The 20,667-nt window shown below is 50.0% G+C and overlaps 1 protein-coding gene across 1 annotated transcript in view; it reads right to left on the reverse strand.

Moving 5' to 3' along the window:
• Positions 1-1,310: 1,310 nt before the first annotated feature.
• Positions 1,311-20,667, reverse strand: part of COL27A1 (collagen type XXVII alpha 1 chain) — a 1,232,768-nt gene continuing 1,213,411 nt past the window's right edge. The window contains exon 61 of the mRNA XM_078646681.1: positions 1,311-2,300. Within this exon, the coding sequence (XP_078502807.1) occupies positions 2,154-2,300 (147 nt within the window). The 3' untranslated portion in view covers positions 1,311-2,153. The remainder of the gene's footprint in view (positions 2,301-20,667) is intronic.

The following is a 20,667-nucleotide window of genomic DNA, read 5'->3' on the forward strand; positions in this document are numbered from 1 at the left end:
GACTTACAACCAATCATCAATAAGGGTTGTTTGGACTGATATATAGTGATCACTAGAATAGTGAGCACTGCACATCAGGCCAACTTCTCACACACACACACTATGTGGAGGGCTGGGTCTTGAACACACACACTATGTGGAGGGCTGGGTCTTGAACACACACACTATGTGGAGGGCCGGGTCTTGAACACACACACTATGTGGAGAGCCGGGTCTTGAACACACACACTATGTGGAGAGCCGGGTCTTGAACACACACACTATGTGGAGGGCCGGGTCTTGAACACACACACTATGTGGAGAGCCGGGTCTTGAACACACACACTATGTGGAGAGCCGGGTCTTGAACACACACACTATGTGGAGGGCTGGCTCTTGAACACACACACTATGTGGAGGGCTGGCTCTTGAACACACACACTATGTGGAGGGCCGGCTCTTGAACACACACACTATGTGGAGGGCCGGGTCTTGAACACACACACTATGTGGAGAGCCGGGTCTTGAACACACACACTATGTGGAGGGCCGAGTCTTGAACACACACAATATGTGGAGGGCCGAGTCTTGAACACACACACTATGTGGAGAGCCGGGTCTTGAACACACACACTATGTGGAGGGCTGGCTCTTGAACACACACACTATGTGGAGGGCTGGCTCTTGAACACACACACTATGTGGAGGGCTGGCTCTTGAACACACACACTATGTGGAGGGCTGGCTCTTGAACACACACACTATGTGGAGGGCTGGGTCCTGGACACATGCAGTATGTGGAGGGTCAATTTTGGACTCACTGTATGAGGCGAGTCGTCCCAGAATACCGGCAGAGACAGTGGAGGATAAGCAAAGCATATGATGACAGGACACACGCGTGGAGAGTGAGGCCGAACCACTATTCCCCCTGCCATTCGTTCCAGCATCAGATGATGTGGCTTCTGAGCCCTGAACCTTCACCCACTCTGCCGGCTTCCCTGAGGCGAGGGACTGGTCACCCTGACCATTACAGCAAGGCCCACCAGTGGCCAGTTCTGGACGACTGGGGGATTTCAATAAGCTTCAGGAACTGGTGCATGAACTCTGCTCCAGGGTACACTCTTGGACAAACACTTTACAAAACCAGATATTTGTAAAGAATAAATACAGCCCTTTCCAAGACAGTCCACGTCAGGAATTCTTACAGTTTCTGTGGGCGAATTTGTACAACCCGGGGTTTGAAATACAGTCATTCTTAAAAATGAGTTGTGTTAACACAGAAATGTAAAAACGAAAAAAAGAACAATTAAAACATTTTAAAACAGTTTAAATAAAAAAACTATCATTTATTTTATTTGTTCCCTTTTCTTCTTCATAAGCGCCAACAATATCAACTGAAACACAAAGAAAGACCCTGCGAGGGCGTCCGGGCCAGAGACGTGGGTCCGTCAATGATTGTGAAAGCCTGCACCATGGGGAGAAGGCTGCCAGCACCGTCGCTTTCACAGTGGGAGGTAGAACAGGCCACGCCTCCCCTTAGCACCAATCACTGCTCTCCTGCCGGGCCACGCCTCCCCTTAGCACCAATTGCTGCTCTCCTACCGGGCAAGATGGCGCCGGCTCGAAACAGCATGGAAGAGGCTCCAACATGGAAGGAGGAGGCGGTTCCTATTTTTTTGTTAAATAATATAGATATATATTATATATATAATTATTTCTCCTTTTTTCCTAATATTGCACGTCAAACACTTCCTGTGCCCGTTGAGGCGCTTGAGTTGTCTTCTCAGCACTGAGCCGGGGCAGGCCCAGGCCCCGTGGTGCGACGACTTTCGGCGATTCAACACCAGGGTCACATGCTGGGTCTAGGAGGCGCCTGCTCCGTTACCTCATAGTTTATTTGGTTTTGGAAAGCTTCATCCATATATATTCTTGTGTTTTCTCTTTTTGGGTGGAGTGTGCTGACACAAAGTCCTTTCGCCGTCTGTCACTCCATGCTGAAACCAAGGCTGCTGCGCAGTGGACCCGGAGAGCTTTGAGGGCCGTGTATGGAAGCCTTGTAGGGTCACCCGGACCCAGTGCCCAGCAGGGAAGGGTTTCCACTTACCCACACAATGCGGAAAGCTGTGGGCACTTTGTGGTACAAAGCAGGCCAAAACAGGGTCAAAGCATGGCGTTCAAAGAAAGCAGACGGGTCCAACCTCAAGGTGGAAGTCCATCCCGGCTGTGGGTAGCGGCAGGTTGAAGACACCGACAATGGGCAGCTGGTTGGGGTCCTGAGTTCGAAACGTGAACCGAGTGTGGTGCCACTGGCCATCCTGCAGCTGGGAAGAGAGAAAAACACCCATCAACTTTGGAAAAATACTGCTATGAGTGAAGTGTAGATACTACACTCAAAGCACACAGTCTTTGAAGTAGAGCTTCCTCAAGGCAGCAGCAATGCGCTCACACACACAAACACACTCACACACACACACACACACACACACACACACACACACACCCACACACACATCCACACACACCCACACACACACACACACACACACACACACACACACTCACACACACACTCACACACACACACACACACACAGACTCACACTCACACACACACACTCACACACACACACACACACACACACACACACACACACACACACACACACACTCACACACACACACTCACACTCACACACACACACTCACACACACACACTCACACACACACACACACACTCACACACACTCACACACACACACACACACTCACACCCACACACCCACACACACACTCTCACACACACACACACACACTCACACTCACACACACACACACACTCACACACACACACACACACACACACTCTCACACACACACACACTCTCACACACACACACACACACACTCACACTCACACACACACACGTGTGGAATTTACTTCACATAAGGCCCGCCACATTTCAAGTTATCAGGACAGTATGTTTCAAGCCCTGGGCTTCTCTGCTACGAGTAATTGTTACTGGGAGTTGTAGGAAGCTGGCTCTGTATATACTGTACCAAAGTAAGGCATAGTGCACACAGAGTCCAGGGGGTCCCCAGAGGCTTTACATCCCACCGCTGATCCACTGATGTAGGAAGCTGGCTCTGTATATACTGTACCAAAGTAAGGCATAGTGCACACAGAGTCCAGGGGGTCCCCAGAGGCTTTACATCCCACCGCTGATCCACTGATGTAGGACGCTGGCTCTGTATATACTGTACCAAAGTAAGGCATAGTGCACACAGAGTCCAGGGGGTCCCCAGAGGCTTTACATCCCACCGCTGATCCACTGATGTAGGACGCTGGCTCTGTATATACTGTACCAAAGTAAGGCATAGTGCACACAGAGTCCAGGGGGTCCCCAGAGGCTTTACATCCCACCGCTGATCCACTGATGTAGGAAGCTGGCTCTGTATATACTGTACCAAAGTAAGGCATAGTGCACACAGAGTCCAGGGGGTCCCCAGAGGCTTTACATCCCACCGCTGATCCACTGATGTAGGAAGCTGGCTCTGTATATACTGTACCAAAGTAAGGCATAGTGCACACAGAGTCCAGGGGGTCCCCAGAGGCTTTACATCCCACCGCTGATCCACTGATGTAGGACGCTGGCTCTGTATATACTGTACCAAAGTAAGGCATAGTGCACACAGAGTCCAGGGGGTCCCCAGAGGCTTTACATCCCACCGCTGATCCACTGATGTAGGACGCTGGCTCTGTATATACTGTACCAAAGTAAGGCATAGTGCACACAGAGTCCAGGGGGTCCCCAGAGGCTTTACATCCCACCGCTGATCCACTGATGTAGGACGCTGGCTCTGTATATACTGTACCAAAGTAAGGCATAGTGCACACAGAGTGCAGGAGTCCCCAGAGGTGTAGCAGAAGCTACATTAGGTAACTACTAACATCTCTCTTTGTGGCAGTGTGGGCGAGCAGTTAGTCTTATCCAGAGGGTGTGTTAAGCATTTATTTTATTCACTCAATCAAGGACTGATGCACACACGTAGACAGAATTCAGACCAATTAGGTAAGTATAAAAAAGATGTACACATTTTATTTTAGAACCAAGCAGGATTTGGCTCAGGTGAGTAATATATACTTTCAAAATGCAAGACTGCTCAAGGTAATGCAATTGTGATTGAAATTACAATTGTTACAGGCAGTGGCGGCTTGCAGAGGGAGTGCTGCTGGAGGTGAGGCGGGGCAGGGCGGGCCAAGTTGGCGATGCAGCGAGTGCAAGGTAAATAGTTTTACTTATTTATTTACTTACTTTACTCCAGGCTGTCGTACGTTGACTCCACTACCCCCCCCACCCTGCCCCTCCCCTGCCCCACCGCCCCCCAGCACTCCCTCTGCGAGCCACCACTGGCTATAGGTTTGTATCACTTTTAAATGCAGTTTGTATCACACAATAAGTACTTTCAGATTACTTTTGAGCTACTTTGGATTACTTTGAGTACTGGGAGTGGTATGCCTAGATACCACACCTTAGGATCTCTGCATACAAGGTAAGTACGACTTTTTATACTTTGCAATTGAGTTCCCTGAACAATTTTAGACTGAATATCTTATAACATGGGTTACTATGGGAGAATAATTATATCGTTTTTGAGGTATGTACTCGACTCACAAGGGTGACCTATGGGGGTTAGGACCAAGGTTCCCCAAGGTCTAGATGGGCACTCAAGTTGCACAACCAGCGGCCACCAATGAGGTTACGGGGGCCTTTGTTTGGGGTCTGCTGATGAGCAGGCCACTCGGTTGTGGGAGTCCAGTTCCTGGGGTTAAGGTCAGCACTGCAGTGGCCAACGATCAGCACAGGAGCTGCACCACCAGCGGCACTCGGGTGGCCAGGTCCAGGTTGCAAAACAGACGTCGGGGACCCTGGGCTTTCCAATGCAGACCCTCAGTTTCAGAAAGATACTGCTGGCTCGGGCAGGGAGACATCCTGAAGGCGACCATAGGCAGGAGCGATAAGCTGGGGTCTTCGGGGATGCCTGGACACCGTCGGTTGGGCCGACGGGTGCTGAGGTGTCTTCTGGCATCGGGTTTTCTTACCAGCTCCAATCACGGTCAAGGGGACCCTTCAGGTTGAGGCTGCAAGCGTCATCGTAAGTCTTGAGGGAGGTCGAGGATCACCAGTTCCCTAGTCAGGATCGGTGTGGAGACCTCCTTGGGGCGATGGGCCCCTCGAACTCAGGCCCTGGGCGCCAGGTGCAGAGTCGTGCAGCATTGCTGAGTCACCGGAATCCGGATTCTGGAGGTGAGTCTTGGGTTGAGCAAATCCGGTGCTCACAGGAGACTGAGTGAGTGGGAAGGTCGCAGGTTGGGTCCTCAGGGCTCTGGGGGTTTCTGGCTGCTGGGGTTCTTGCTGTAGGCAGGTCGTAGATGGGACAGGCCGATAGGGATGGGGCCAATGTAGTTGGTGTCCTCTTGTCCTTCCTGGGTCAGCAGAGCCCCTCAGTCCCTCTCGGGCTGGTCAAGGAGTCATGTGCACTTCGCATGTTCTCAATGCATTCCCTGCTGGGCATTGAACCATGGGGATCATTGTGAGTGGCTTAGGGGAGGGAGCCTGGCTGCTTCCTGTTCCGGCTCAGGAGAGGAGAGACTGTGACGATGTTAGGGAGGTAAGTTTCCAAAATCATTTTTTTTACATCTCCCCCCACTCGCCTACCCCGCCGCTCCCGATCTTTGCCGGCTGCTACTGCGTTAAAGGGAGTGCCGGTTGAGACCAATGGGTCCCTTCCTTGAGGTCCGACCTCAGATCTATTTTTGATTTATTTGTCAATCACAAACCGTTACTTACGACTTCTCTCGCCGGGGTTCACTGGGTGTAGGCTGTTCTTCAGTTTTTGCCTGATGTTTCATGAGTCAGTCTTACATCCGCAGTTTCCTTTTTGTTGTTTCTAGACATAATTTCCCCTGACAAAGGGTTTCACCCGAAATGCATTCGGTTTGAACCATAGTCCTTTGGCAGGAACTATTTTGAATTTCAAACCACTGTGGAGTAAAATATGACTCTAATGGCCACCTGTTGTTCGTTAACTAAATAGAAGTGGATCAACCTCCTCGCTGCAGTCTGACTGTGTCATCGAGGGACGTTACCTGGCTGGGTAACGCTTTCATCCATTTAACTTCCACGTTTATTGATCAGACAGCGACACCCCAGTCGCACACAGAACATATATCTAATAATTCAACTTTAATTCACGTTTATTGGTGTGCAAATACCATCTCTTCAGTACACCCCCTATTCTGCCACCCTCCGGTGGGAGGGGGAATGGGCCTCTTCTAACAGAGGGGACTGAGAAGTGTGCTTCACCTCGCCTCCGCCCCCTGAAGGGCGGGGTTGGCAAAGGTGGGCGCATCTCTCTGCCTAGCTTGGATTTCCTGCCGATTCTCCTGTCCAGAGTGGGAGCCAGAACCGGTGGGAGGCAGTTGCAGGGGGCAGCAAAAGGCAGAGACAGCTTCCAAAGGTGGTAGGCCTTTGAAGCCTCCCCTTTCGTGGTGCCAGCCCCCACCTGGGGAGGAGGCATGACACCTCTGCCCTGGATTGGGATTGGTTTCTGAACCCAGAGAGCGGAAGCTTCCTACTCAGGCGTCCAAAAACCTGCCTGGATGTGGCAGATGACGGGCAGCCATTCAGGAACCACGCCAGGGCTGGTCGATTTTCTGGGGGCATCCCTAAGACGACCAATGAGTGCTTTTTACATTAAATCCCACCCAGGCATCAGTGTGGGTTTAATGTGCTGAGAAGTTTGCTACCAAACTCCCCAGTTTTTGGTAAAGCCATTATGAAGCTGTGGAGTTCCCAGGCCATATACTCTTTACGGCTTTACTACACGTACAATGTCTGAGAATGGACCTGGACACTGTAGGGAGGTGGCATTGGTCTGCTCTGCGTGACGTTATTGGCCTCGTCCGCACCAGAAGTGATCTCCGCGCTACCTACATAAGCACCACCTTGGTGCGCTGACATCAGTTACTTTTTGCGACTTTCCACACCAGAAACGCAGAGCCATGAAGAGCGCTGACATTGGTGTGTTTGAAAAAAATAGGGCCCTGAAAGGGAGCAACCTTGATCCTAGAAACTTGTCCTCCGTGTGGGGAGGATGGGAGGGCCGGTAAAGAATCTGCAGCTCGATCATGTCTGTATCAGATAAGGCGTTCCCCGGATCATGGAAAGATGCCCAACACGCCCATCACAGGATGGAAGGGCGTTTTATGTAACGTGAGATCCCTCCCTAAACACTCCACAGAGGTATAGCAATATAGAAATCTTGGCTTTTTGCATTGATTTCCATCCGCAACTTTGCTGGAAAGGTGCCTCAGTGTACCGGCCTCCCCGTTCGTTGACAGACTTCTCACTCCAGCTTACGGAAATACTTCACCCCCATGGAATTTCAACTAACACATTCCTACTGCTGGGTGATTTCAATGTGCACAGTGACTGTGAAACACTCCCCGATACATCGCTGTTTCTTGCAGACCCGGCTCTCCTCGGTCTAACAAAGCTTAACGATGGCCCGACCCACTCTGCAGGTCACACACTAGATATTATTATTTCCAACACCTCTTGCATCCGGTGTGAATCCCCTCAACCGCTGACTTGGCCGGACCATGCATCCATTGAATTCACTATTCAGGGCCCAAGCACCACTGCTGCTCCCTCTGCCACCGCCCTCAGCGTCCGCAGACACTGGCATATGATTCCCCAGATAGCTTCCAGGCAGCGTTCTCACCATCCTTGGAAGCTGAAGCTTCCCACAGTGAGGAGGGAGTAGCCAGATTCAATTTGGTGGTTACAAGGACCATTGACCTGCTTGCGCCCCTCAAATCATTCCCGAATACAGCTAGGCGCCCTCAATCAGCTTGGTATTCCCTCGAGCTTCGCACCGAAAAAAAGGCAGTGCAAAAACCTGCAGAGACGTTGGCGCAGGTCCCGGGAATCGAGGGACAAAGATCATTTCAAGAATGCCCTCTCCTCCTACCAAAAATATATAAAAGGAGCGCGAAAAACTTTTATCGCCCAACAGTTAGTCAAGGCAGAGAACGCTCCTAAAACACTATTTCAAATACTGAAATCCTTTTCCAGTCCAAAGGCATGCGATAATCCTGAGACCGCCTCTCAAGTCCTCTGTGACGACATCGCCCACTACTTCTCACAAAAAATAGACCTGATCTACGACAAGATCGCTCCCCCTGGGAGCCAACAATGGATTGCACCTCCTGACCCACGAGGACTTGCAAATCCGCAACTGCTTGAAAGCTTTCATCCTATGTCAACCGAGGTGGTGGCAGCCTTACTCCATTCAGTTAAATCCGGCTCTCCCCTGGATGTTACCCAGCACAAGTAGTCTCCTCCCTTTCCAACCACCTCTCTTCACCCATCGGTACAATCCTCAACCTCGGAGGCGGAAAGGGCTTTCCTTGAGACAGGTTGCCCTGCACCCTCCACCATGACAGCTCCGCCGCAGCTTCTCCGGAGATCCTGATTTGACTCCCTGAGATCTCCGTTGCATAACAAAGGCCTTCTCTAGGAACCTTAAGCTTTACGCTCCCTCCAGGACCCTCGGATCAGGAAGCAAATCACTCCTCTTATTTCCCATGGTTAAGAAAACACGACTAGGTGGGAAATCTTTTTCCTACCTTGCTCCCCTGCACTGGTAACCGCTTCCCATTCACCTGAGAATATGCCCGGACTATTCACGCTTCAGGAAACTACTGAAGACCATCTTGTTTTGAAAATTCTCATCAGCCCGCATAGCAGCTCCGTCCAAAGCGCAGAGATACCCCTCCGGGGGGGATTCAGGCACTATATAAAACCCATAAATAAATTAAATTACCACGGGTAAGTAACTTGTCCATCTGATAAAGACATCTAGCTGCAGATTCCTTACCTTTGAATAGAAACCCCAGCAATACCTTCCCCGATGGAGGGCTGCAGAGAAATTCTAAACTAGGAAGTACTGCAGGACCGAACGGGTAAAGTGCCTATATCTGCGAACCCGCCTGTCCCGTCAGTACTGTTTGGTGATCATGTGGAGAGACGCCCACGTCGCTGCCGGACCGATATCCAGGACTGGGACTCCATGTGCTTGGAGGACTGCTGCACCTAGACAAAAGTATGATTCCCGCTGGCGAAACTCGGGAAGGGTTGGTGGAACAAGTTGTAGGAGGAACGAGGGTGCCTGCCACTATGGAGGGAAGTAGTGTCCATTGGAATGAGGGCGGAGGAGTGGGGGCTAGCGGTTTCCTCAATGTTTAGCCTGAGGAAACCGCCGAAAGCAACATCAACTGTATCACTACGAACACTCACCAAAGCCAACTAAGAATCCCGGTTTGGAATGCGGCAGGGAATACTCAACTCTTCGCTGATCCCGATTAGGGGTCCTTTGTGGACTCACGTGATGTAATACTTGTTCAAGAAGAACAAGTTACTTACCTTCGGTAACGCTTTTTCTGGTGGATACAATATCTGACTGTGGATTCCTCACCTTTTGCATATCCCGTGCGCCAGCATTCCGCGGGAAATTCTTTCCTAGCTCTCCCACGTTGGCGAGGACGTCACAATAGACAGGCTCCGCTTGCTGCACCGTATGACGTCATCGGAGCCACAAAAGGACCTTGTCGGCGTGCTGACGTCAGTTCCACCCATTTATTCCGTGCCACCGAGGCAAACGGGCAGACCGACACGTTTTCAAATATATACATAGCATATCAAATATATAAACATACGTAAAATCACAAAAGCATAATCAATAAAGGCAAAGAGAAATAGCAAGGGAAAGGCATTTCTCATTATTAAAACATAAACATGATTACAATAAAACATTTTTTGGTTGAAGCAGGTGGACAACGGGGAGGCGGGTAGGACCGCGAGGAATCCACAGGCAGATATTGTATCCACCAGAAAAAGCGTTACCGAAGGTAAGTAACTTGTTCTTCTGATGGATACATCTGCCTTTGGATTCCTCACCTTTTGAATAGACTCCCAAAGCCGTACCTTTCCCGGAGGAGGGTGTCCACCGGACTAGACCAAAAAATCCTGCAAAACAGAGCGAGCAAAATGGCCATCCCTCCCAACCTCAGAGTCCAAGCAGGACTGCCTTGCAAAGGTGTGGAGGGAGGCCCATGTGGCTGCTTTCCAGATATCAAGAACAGGATCACCTCTAGCCAAAGCAGCAGAAGTAGACTTAGCTCTGGTGGAATGAGCTCTGATACCTTTAGGAGGGTCCTTCTTGGCCCGGGCGTAGCAAATCTTGATGCACAAGATACTCCTCCTGGAAAGAGTCCTCTTGTGCACAGCCTTGCCTTTCATCTTCCCAACATGGCCCACGAAGAGCTGATCGTCCAGCCTCAGATCTCTTGTCCGAGCCAAATAAAAGCTGACAGCTCTCTTATTGTCCAAACGATGCAGTCTCTCCTCCTCCTTGGAAGGGTGAGGGGGAGGATAGAAGGTGGGTAAAGTAATGGACTGTCCCATATGAAAAGGGGTACCCACCTTGGGAAGAAAAGCAGATCTGGTCCTTAGAGCCAACGTATCCGCATGAATGGTCAGGAAAGGAGGTTTTGAACTAAGAGCCTGAAGCTCACTTACCCTCCTAGCCGAGGTAAAGGCAATAAAGAAAACCAATTTAAAAGTAAGAAACCTCAACAGGCAAGAATGAAGAGGCTCAAATGGAGAACCCATTAAAAAAGTAAGAACGAGATTCAAATCCCACTGAGGCATAATGAAAGGTGTGGGAGGGAACTTATTTGAGTAAATAAAGACGGCTGGTCCGGCAAACATAAATGCCGACAAAGCCGACAAATAGCCTTTGACTGTAGCTACAGCACAACCTTGTTGTGCCAAAGAAAGTGAAAACTCCAAAATATTAGACAAATGGGCCTTAAGAGGATCAATGTCTCTCTCCGCACCACTTAACAAATCTGGACGATCTGGAAGAGTAAACTGACTTAGTGGAGTGTCGCCTGGACGATAAAATAACATCCACTATAACTGGCGGGAGAGAGAAGGAACTCAGGTTGCTCCGTTCAATCTCTAGGCATGAAGGCGCAGGCTCTGGAGGTGGGGGTGTAGAACCTGCCCCTCCGACTGCGAGAGGAGGTCTGCCCTGAGAGGGAGACGGAGCTGCAGGTGCGATGAGAGGTGAAGTAGATCTGTGTACCACACCCTTCTTGGCCAATCCGGTGCGATCAATATGACTTGGGCCTGGTCTTGGCGAATCTTCCTCAGAATCCGAGGAATCAAGAGTATGGGAGGAAAAGCGTAAAGGAGTTGCGAGCTTCAATCCAATTGAAACGCGTCCCCCAACGCTCCTTGCATTGGACGATGGAGATTGCAGAACAACGGGCAGTGCACATTCTCGTGATTGGCAAACAGGTCCAACCGAGGAAATCCCCACATCTGAAAGATGCGATGGACCACCTCCGGATGAAGCGGCACTCGTGATAGGCCGAGTAACGCCGACTGAGACTGTCCGCACCAACATTTAGCACACCGGCCAGATGATTTGCAAATACACAAATCCATTGGCCCTGAGCCCAGGACCAGAGTTGCAGGGCCTCTCGGCAGAGATGATACGACCCTACCCCTCCCTGTTTGTTGATATACCACATCGCGGTAGTGTTGTTTGTCAGGACCTGAACCGACTGACCGCGAAGGGAAGGAAGGAAGTCCTTGAGAGCCAAACGTATCGCCCACAATTCCAACAGGTTGATATGAAGAAACCTTTCCTCGGGAGACCAAAGACCTTTGACCTCCAGATCCCCAGATAGGCACCCCACCCTAGAGAGGATGCATCCGTGATCACTGTGGCCACCGATGGAAGAAGATGGAAGGGCTTTCCTTGAGTCAGACTGCCCTGCACACTCCACCAAGACAGCTCCGCTGCAGCTTCTCTGGAGATCCTGATTGACTCCCTGAAATCTCCGTTGCGCTGATATCACTGCCTGTGGAGGGACCACAGGAGTGCCCTCATGTGCATGCGTGCATGGTTGACCAACAGAATGCAGGAAGCAAACAGACCAAGCAGGCAAAGAACCTTCAGGACTGGAACAACCGCTCCATCGTAAAATAAAGGAATCATGTCCTGAATGTCGAGAATCATCTGCGGAGGCGGGTATGCTCGACACACAGAAGTGTCCAGTATTGCCCCTATGAACAGGCTGCGCTGAGAAGGAACCAGGTGAGATTTGGGTACATTTATCGAAAAACCCAATTTGAACAACAGATGAGTTGTCACATGCAAGTGGCACAAATCCAACTCTGGAGACTCCGCTTTCAACAGCCAGTCGTCCAGGTAGGGGAAAACAGGAACCCCTAACCTTCTGAGATGAGCCGTTACCGCCGCCATCACCTTTGTAAAGATTCGAGGCGCGGAAGTAAGACCGAACGGGAGAACTGCAAACTGATAATGTTGCGACCCTACCGTGAACAGGAGATACTTCCGATGCGACTTCAGGATGGGATGATGAAAATACGTATCCTGTAATTTGATGGACACCATCTAGTCTTCCTGTTGCAGCGCAAGAAGAACCTGAGCCAAGGTCAACATTTTTAACTTCTCCTGCCTGAGGTAAAGGTTCAAAATCCGGAGGTCCAAGATTGGTCTAAAGCGATCGTCCTTTTTGAGGATCAGGAAATACCTGGAGTAGCAACCCTGACACCTTTCCTGCTCCGGAACCACCTCTATTGCACCTTTCTGAAGCAAAGTAAGACCCTCCTGCTGCAAAAGTAGTAAGTGGTCCTCTGAGCACCAACCCTGGTGAGGAGGGTAAGGAGGAGGGAACTCCAAAAAGGGAAGGGCGTACCCATTCTCTACAAGATTCAAGACCCAACGATCGGACGTGATCATTCTCCAATCTTGTAGAAAGTGGGACACCCGACTACAAACCGGACCAACATGTTCTAAGATGGGGGATCTAGAACTGTTTTCCTGTTGTACCAACGGTGGCGGGAGGAGAGGTAGAGGAGGAGGAGGAAGATTGTTGTCGAGCTGCACCCCTGAGGCCTCTTTTATTCTTCCCTCTGTATGACTTGTACAAGGGATTCTGCTGTTGCTGGCCCTGTTGAGATTGTTGACGGACACAAAAGGTAGCGGATCTCCCAAAACCACGATACCGCTTGTGGCCATATCCTCTGGACTGCACCTGGAGACCCAGAGACCTTACAGTAGCCCGGCTGTCTTTAAAACACTCTAAGGCTGACTCCGCCTTTGAAACAAAGAGCTTTGACTCATCAAAGGGCAAATCCAGCAAAGCGGCCTGAATATCAGCAGAGAAACCAGATGACCTAAGCCACGCCTGTCTCCTTGCAGCCACAGAAGACCCCATCACACGAGCCACAGAGTCGGCAGTGTCCATGCTCGACTGAATCACCTGACGTGCTGCAGCTTGCGAATACGAAAGGACTTCTAAGATATTGGCACGATCTTCCTCAGGCAACTTCGGGGCTAATTGCACAACTGAGTCCATCAAAGCACGGATATATCATCCAAGAAGGCAAGTTGCATTAGTGGACTTAGGAGCCATACTTGTAGAAGAAAACACCTTCTTTGCAGCTTCGTCCATCTTTTTAGAATGCCTATCACCCAGAATGGTAGGGAAAGAACTAGAAGACTGCCTAGAACAAGAAGCCTGGACGACCAAACTTTCCGGCGTAGGATGTGATGATAAAAAAGCTGGATCACCAGGGGCAGACCTGTACCTTCTCGAGATGGAACGAGAAACTGCAGGAGCAGATAAAGGCTTCTGCCACACCGCCAGGATTGGTTCAGTTAAAGCATCTGTAAAAGGAAGCAACGACTCAGAAGTTGACGAAAATGTGTTTAGAACTTCTGTAAGAATATTAGATTTTACTTCAGCTGAGGGAAGCTGAAGACCAAGTAAATCAGCCGCCTTCCTTATGAGTACATGATATGGAGCAATGTCCTGTACAACACCTCCAGTTGCAGGTGGAAGATTATATTCAGGAGAAGTATCAAGGCCACTAGTTTCATGAAGGCCTTCAAACTCATCCATAGAGTCAACTATCTCCCCTTCCTCCTGATTCTGTGCATCTTCCTCCTCTTCAAGGAGCCTCTGCGCCTCTCTCCTAGAACATTGTTTAGGTATAGGTGTCGGTGGAGCCACACGCGGCACCGGTGAAGATATCAACGGCGTTAACGGAGGAACCTCTGCTTCGAACCTCGACTCAGCAGCCGAAGGAGTCCGAGGTGCCGGAGTGGAGGATCTCGGTGAAGGAAAATGCCAAGCCGGAGTCGACGGCAACAATGGCATGAAGGGTGCCTAAGGATAAAATTGAGGAACACCCACGTTAAAGGCCATAGGACCCACAGGGCCCGAAGGTGCGCCGGATGGAGCAGAGGCCCTGCCAAACATGCCAAACATCGCATTGAGAAAATGCAAAGAATCTGACCTAGAAGCAGGAAAAGGAGGATATATACCTGTACCTTCCTGAAGAGTCAACTGAGGTCAAACTGGAGGCCGCGGAGCCGGGGACGGTGCCCGCACAGGTGAAGCCACCTGGCCTGGAGAGGACACCCCATGCGCCGGGGACGTCACTGGAGCTGGTGAAACTTCTTGCTGCGTAGAACCTTTCGAAGCTGGCGACCCCGGAACCGGAGATGGGACCGGCATCACCAGAGGAGAAGGGTATGGAGAGATAAAGTCCTTCCTTCAAGGTCGCTCAGCCGGAGTCGATGACCTCGACCTCGAAGCCCTAGCCTTCGAAGAACGATGTCGAGAGCCATGTATTCTCTTACATTTCTTATGTTTCTTCGACTTCGAAGTGTGAGAAGATGAAGACTTCGTCCTCTTCCGACCCCTCTTCTCCTTCTTGGTTTTGGTCATGAACAGCTTGGCTTCATGCTCCTTAATCACCTTTGGATTCATCTTCCTGCAGCTCCTGCACTCTTCAACGTCATGGTCCGAAGATAAACACCAGAGGCAGTCATCATGCAGGTCCTTGATTGACATATGCCCGCCACACTCTCTGCAGGGTTTAACACCCCTCTTCCTAGAAGTAGCCGTCAGGAACAAACAACAAGCGATACAAAGTTTTCTTTGTTGAAAATGGAGAGCCCCTAGAAAAACCGCTAAGCGTCGACGGCGCGGGAAAAAGGGAACTGACGTCAGCATGCGGACAAGGTCCTTTTGTGGCTCCGATGACGTCATATGGTGCCGTCAGCAGAGCCTGTCTATTGTGACGTCCTCGTCGATGTGGGAGAGCTATGAAAGAATTTCCCGTGGAATGTTGGCGCAGGGAGTATTCAAAAGGTGAGGAATCCACAGGCAGAAGTATCCATCAGAAACATGGAGTCTGCACACCCCATTTAGGAACGGGTTCACGACTTATAGCCTAAATGCTATCAGGAAAGAGAAGGGGGGCCATCGGGAGGCCTGGCAACTTGGGTCAGAAACATTCTTCGTCTAAAAATAAAATTGATTCATATAGATTCCCCTGAAATACTAGCTATAGATGTAAATATCTGTGGGGATCTTAAAATCAGGATCTATAATGTTTATAACAGAGTCGATCGGGGCTCTGAAGATACCAATACTATTAACATTTTAGACCATGTGCTATCTGAATTCCCTGATGGGGTGAGAGTCCTGGTAGCAGGGGACCTAAATTGTACTTTTGAACCCCTTGTAATGACCCCTAGAGACCTGACCGAGGAATGGGACAAGGACTGGCAGATCCCGCAGCTAGATCTCCCCCCAGTCAGGTGGACTAGGAGAGGTAGACAGGTGCTGGCCCTCTCGTTACAACATAACTTGAGAGCCACTAACGGGAGAACAAAATCAGACCAACAAGGGGAGCTAACCTATAACAGGCCTGGCCATGCCAGCAGGGCCGACTACTGTCTGGTTGCGCTCAGTCTCTGACCCCTAGTTCATGACATTATAGTGGTCAATCGCCTAGAAAGCGATCATAACGCCTTGACCCTGTCCTTAATGAATCCGGGTGAGAACTCTACACAAACAGGTAGTTGGGGTAAGAAGGATCTGGGAGTATTCTCTATTTCAAATAATATAAGAACGATGAGATGGGACTGGGTGGGGAAACATCCCGAGGCCCTGGAACCAGTGCAAATGCAGAGTACGCCAGAATGTGGAAGAACTGTCAAATGTCCCAAAGATTGGATAATCAGGAAACTGTCTATCAGGCATGATACCACTTTTACCCGAATTAGGGATCTATTGGCCAAACCGTGCAGGGAGCAGAAACTGGAACAGAAAGACCCCGGCAGTATGGTCCAATCAGGACTGCAGGAAAGCCAAGGCTGACCTTGAACGGACAGAAAAATCCAATGTCCACCCAGATCTAGTGATATGCAGAAGAAACGATAAGAAAGCTCTAGAGTCAGCGAGTAAGCGATGGGAAGACTTCCGTTGGTCCATCCTCCAAAAGGCATCTCTAGCCAAGAATTCTAAGTCCTTTTGGAAACAAGCGGCCTCTTGGCTCAATGATAGGGAACCGAACCTGGGGCCTTATTTATGAAGGCCTTGCGCTGCCGGTGCGTCACTTTTTCCCATGTTAAAAGTGGCGCACCGGCGGCGCAAGGCCTTCATAAATAAGGCCCCTGGAGTATACAGTCCAGCCTGAGGAATAGGTGGCCCACTTTGGGGGCTTTATGGACAGGGTGATTGCGAGTCGGAGGCTTCTCCAGGCGATTGGGGGAAAAACAGGATGAAGTTGCGGAGGACCTGGTGTTCGCCATGGAAGAAACCAATTTGCTCTAGTATTGCAGCCAGAGCCCCAGGCCCTGATCGAATCCCAAACGATTTGTATAAAGTGGATTTAAACGTCTGGGTCCCCTACATCAAACAAAACACATGGCCCCATAAAGACAAGCTCCGGCGCGATCCTCTTTCGAATACCTTCTGCTATTTTCACCTCTGCGGCCCGGGGGCCGTAAATGCTTTGTGCCACTTTCAGCGCTGTGGCCCGCCGGGAATACTTGCTGCCAGTTGCACCACTGCGGCCCGAGAGCCGTGAATACCTTATGCCAGTTTCACCGCTGCGGCCCGGGAGCCGTGGAAACTTGCTGCCAGTTGCACCACCGCGGCCTGGGAGCCGTCAATACTGATTGCAGACTTCACCGCTGCAGCCCGGAGTCTGCCGACGTCACTGCAGGGCAGCGCAGGGATTGGCACAATCGCTCAAGCGTCCCCCGGCAACGAAGGGGAGCGCCCAGGAAGAGCTACGCTGGGATTGGCCCCAGCGCCGACACGTCACTCGGCCACCGAGGGATTCCAGAAAGCGCAAGGCATCCCCAGCAACCCGACGAGCAGCTGTCGCCTACCCAGAGAGACACGAGAGACCGCCTTGCTCCAGGTACGCTCGCTCTCAATCCCCACGTGTGGGCCTGTTGGGGGACTGTTTCTGTTCACATCCAGGATGGGAAAGCCATCCAAATTGTGCTTTAATCCCAAGGACCCGCAGTTAAATGGGAAGCTAGGTCTGATACAAGATGAAAACAAATTGGAAAATGCTTAACATTAACAGTCTTCAAAACACTTAGCGCCGCAACTACAAGTAACTACTAGTCCCAAAACGAATGATAATTTGCTAAGTTAGACGGGCCCCTGTAACAGGTTTTTGCACACACAGACAAAAAAAAGTAAAGCAATCGAGTCAGTTGCTCACCGGTATCAAGAAATGTGATCATATCTCCCCTACACTCAAGGAACCTAAGTGGCTTCCCGTCGAAATGCGGATTAGCTTCAGATCAGCCTGCCTAACCCATAAAGCCCTTCACACCGGCAAACCCGAGTACCTGGTGAAAAACACTCATAAAAGCCGGCCAATCCAGGAACCTGAGAAGCTCAAACGCCCTCCTACCCATCCCACCTAAAACTAGAAGAAAAAAAAACTGCGGATCGATCTTTCACTGGAAGTGCTCCCAAAATTTGGAACTCCATTCCCCCTCACATCAGAACCATTCCCTCCTTTGTAGAATTCAAAAGACAACTCAAAACCCTGCTCCTCAACCGCTCCCTAGGAAGTGGATAGCTTGGGGCAGACAGCAAACATCGAGCTCTGCTCCAACCCTAAGACTCTGAAGAACCTCGAAGCCAAAAATGTCCTGCTCTACGATGGGTTGCTCTTTATTGTTGACGCTCGTCTGTTGATATGTCGCTCCTCTTTTGCATTTTTGTAACGGTTTTAATTAACCACACACAATAAAGTTTACTACTACTACAATCATGACAAAAGGACGCTTTATGCGTGGTTTATAGACAATAGGTCTTTGACAACAGATAAAACAAGCATTGAAACTGCAACAGGTCTCGCCTTTGGTTAAGTTAAAGCCGTTTGCAAATGGCTTTAACTTAATGAAAGGCGAGACCTATTGCAATTTTAATGCTTGTTTACACTGGTAAGCTGCTGTTTTGGAAAAGCTGTTACATTTCTGAAACGTATTTAAAAGTGATATTTGAGCCATTCTGAGTTTGGGGGATGATTTAGGAGTGGGTCCTCTGTGAGGCCTGAGGGAACTTTGGGGGTATATTATCAAGGGCTTTATCTCCGCTTTTTTGGCTTTAAAAGCCAAGAAAGCGGAGATAAAATTATCTCCCTATTACCAAGCTGTCGCTAACACCAGTTAGCAACAGCTAGTAGGAGATAGCAACCATCTTGGGCCCCGCTTTGCATGTCAGTGAAATTTATCACTAATGACATGCAAAGTGGGCGTGCCAAGATGTTAGCGACTGGAAACAGTCGCTAACATCGCTATCTCCTATTACAAACTTTTGGAGATATTCGCGCTAAGCACAAATATCTCCAAAAGCTAACACCTGCCCTGAGCAGTTCTTAGCCATGTTATCCAATGGGAGGTGGATAACATGGCTAAGAGCATTAGCTCGGTAATGCATGAATATCGCGGACTTTTCAGCGATATTCATGCATTGCGGCCGTTTTTTATCGCATTTGCGATAAACCTTGGTAATGCCAAGGTTTATTTGCGATAAAAATCGCCGCAGGTCAGCGGTAATTTTTTGTCTCTAACCAAGCAATAGCGATAATTATCGCTATTGCTTGGTAATATGCCCCTGACTACCTTACGATCTCCTCCCCGGGGTTTAGGGTTTGAGCAGTCTTCGTGTTACTTGTAAGGATAGAACTAAAATAAGTAACACCTGCCGCCCTTCTAGAGCTCCTGACCAGATGCTATTCCAATAAAGATCATTATGAACAATGTTCCAGGACCAAGCAACTTTTTCATCATTTTCAAGAATGGTAAACTCGGGCCACGCACCCGCATCTTGGAAAGGCTCAATGCTCTGACCAATCCACAACAAGGATCCAGACGTGGGTCTAGAAACGACTGCTTAAAAGCCGGTCTCGAAGCCGACAGGAACATCTCTGCAAAGATTTACATGAAAAATGAGCAGAATGGGCAGCAGAAGCTCCGTGCGTAAAGTTTATCAAAGAGGTTTCAGATCAGCATGGGCAAGACCCTATCCATATTGGCATTAATGCACTCTTTAGAAATGCATTAGATAGGAAAGGAAACAAACTTTTTGCCTCCTTTATAGACCATTCTACTGCTGTTGATAAAATTAACAGAAATCTTCTCTTGTAAAAATGACAGGCTTGGGAGTAGTCATGCGTTCTTACACTTTTTGATGGAACTTCTCAACGAGATGTGGGTTCGACTGAAACTCTCTAACACATCAGATCTCACCTCAAGACTTCCAACTTCGAATGGTCGAAAACAAGGCTGCAACCTCGTTTCTTTCATATGCAGAGTCGACTCCTGAAACATCCTGACTCCTGGTAGAGCCGTCAGACTCCTAAAACCTCTTGACTCCTTGTAGGGCCGTCCGACTCCTGAAACGTCCTGACTCCTGGTAGGGCCGTCCGACTCCTGAAACATCCTGACTCCTGGTAGAGCCATCCGACTCCTGAAACGTCTTGACTCCTGGTAGGGCTATCCGACTCCTGAAACATCCTGACTCCTTTTAGGGCCGTCCGACTCCTGAAACATCCTGACTCCTGGTAGGGCCGTCCGACTCCTGAAACATCCTGACTCCTGGTACGGCCGTCTGACTCCTGAAACATCCTGACTCCTGGTAGGGCCGATCAACTCCTGAAACATCCTGACTCCTGGTAGAGCCGTCCGACTCCTGCAACCTCTTGACTCCTGCTAGGGCTGTCCGACTCCTGAAACATCCTGACTCCTGGTAGGGCCATCCGACTCCTGAAACGTCTTGAGTCCTGGTAGGGCTATACGACTCCTGAAACATCCTGACTCCTTTTAGGGCCGTCCGACTTCTGAAACGTCCTGACTCCTGGTAGGGCCATCCGACTCCTGCAACATACTGACTTCTGGTAGGGCCGTGCAACTTCTGAAACGTCCTGACTCCTGGTAGGGCCATCAGACTCCTGAAACATCTTGCTCCTGGTAGGGCTGTCGACTCCTGAAACATCCTGACTCCTGGTAGAGCCGTCCGACTCCTGCAACCTCTTGACTCCTGCTAGGGCTGTCCGACTCCTGAAACATCCTGACTCCTGGTAGGGCCATCCGACTCCTGAAACGTCTTGAGTCCTGGTAGGGCTATACAACTCCTGAAACATCCTGACTCCTTTTAGGGCCGTCCGACTTCTGAAACGTCCTGACTCCTGGTA

Source organism: Lissotriton helveticus, chromosome 5_2, assembly GCF_964261635.1.
Source record: "Lissotriton helveticus chromosome 5_2, aLisHel1.1, whole genome shotgun sequence".
Taxonomy (NCBI): Eukaryota; Metazoa; Chordata; class Amphibia; order Caudata; family Salamandridae; genus Lissotriton; species Lissotriton helveticus.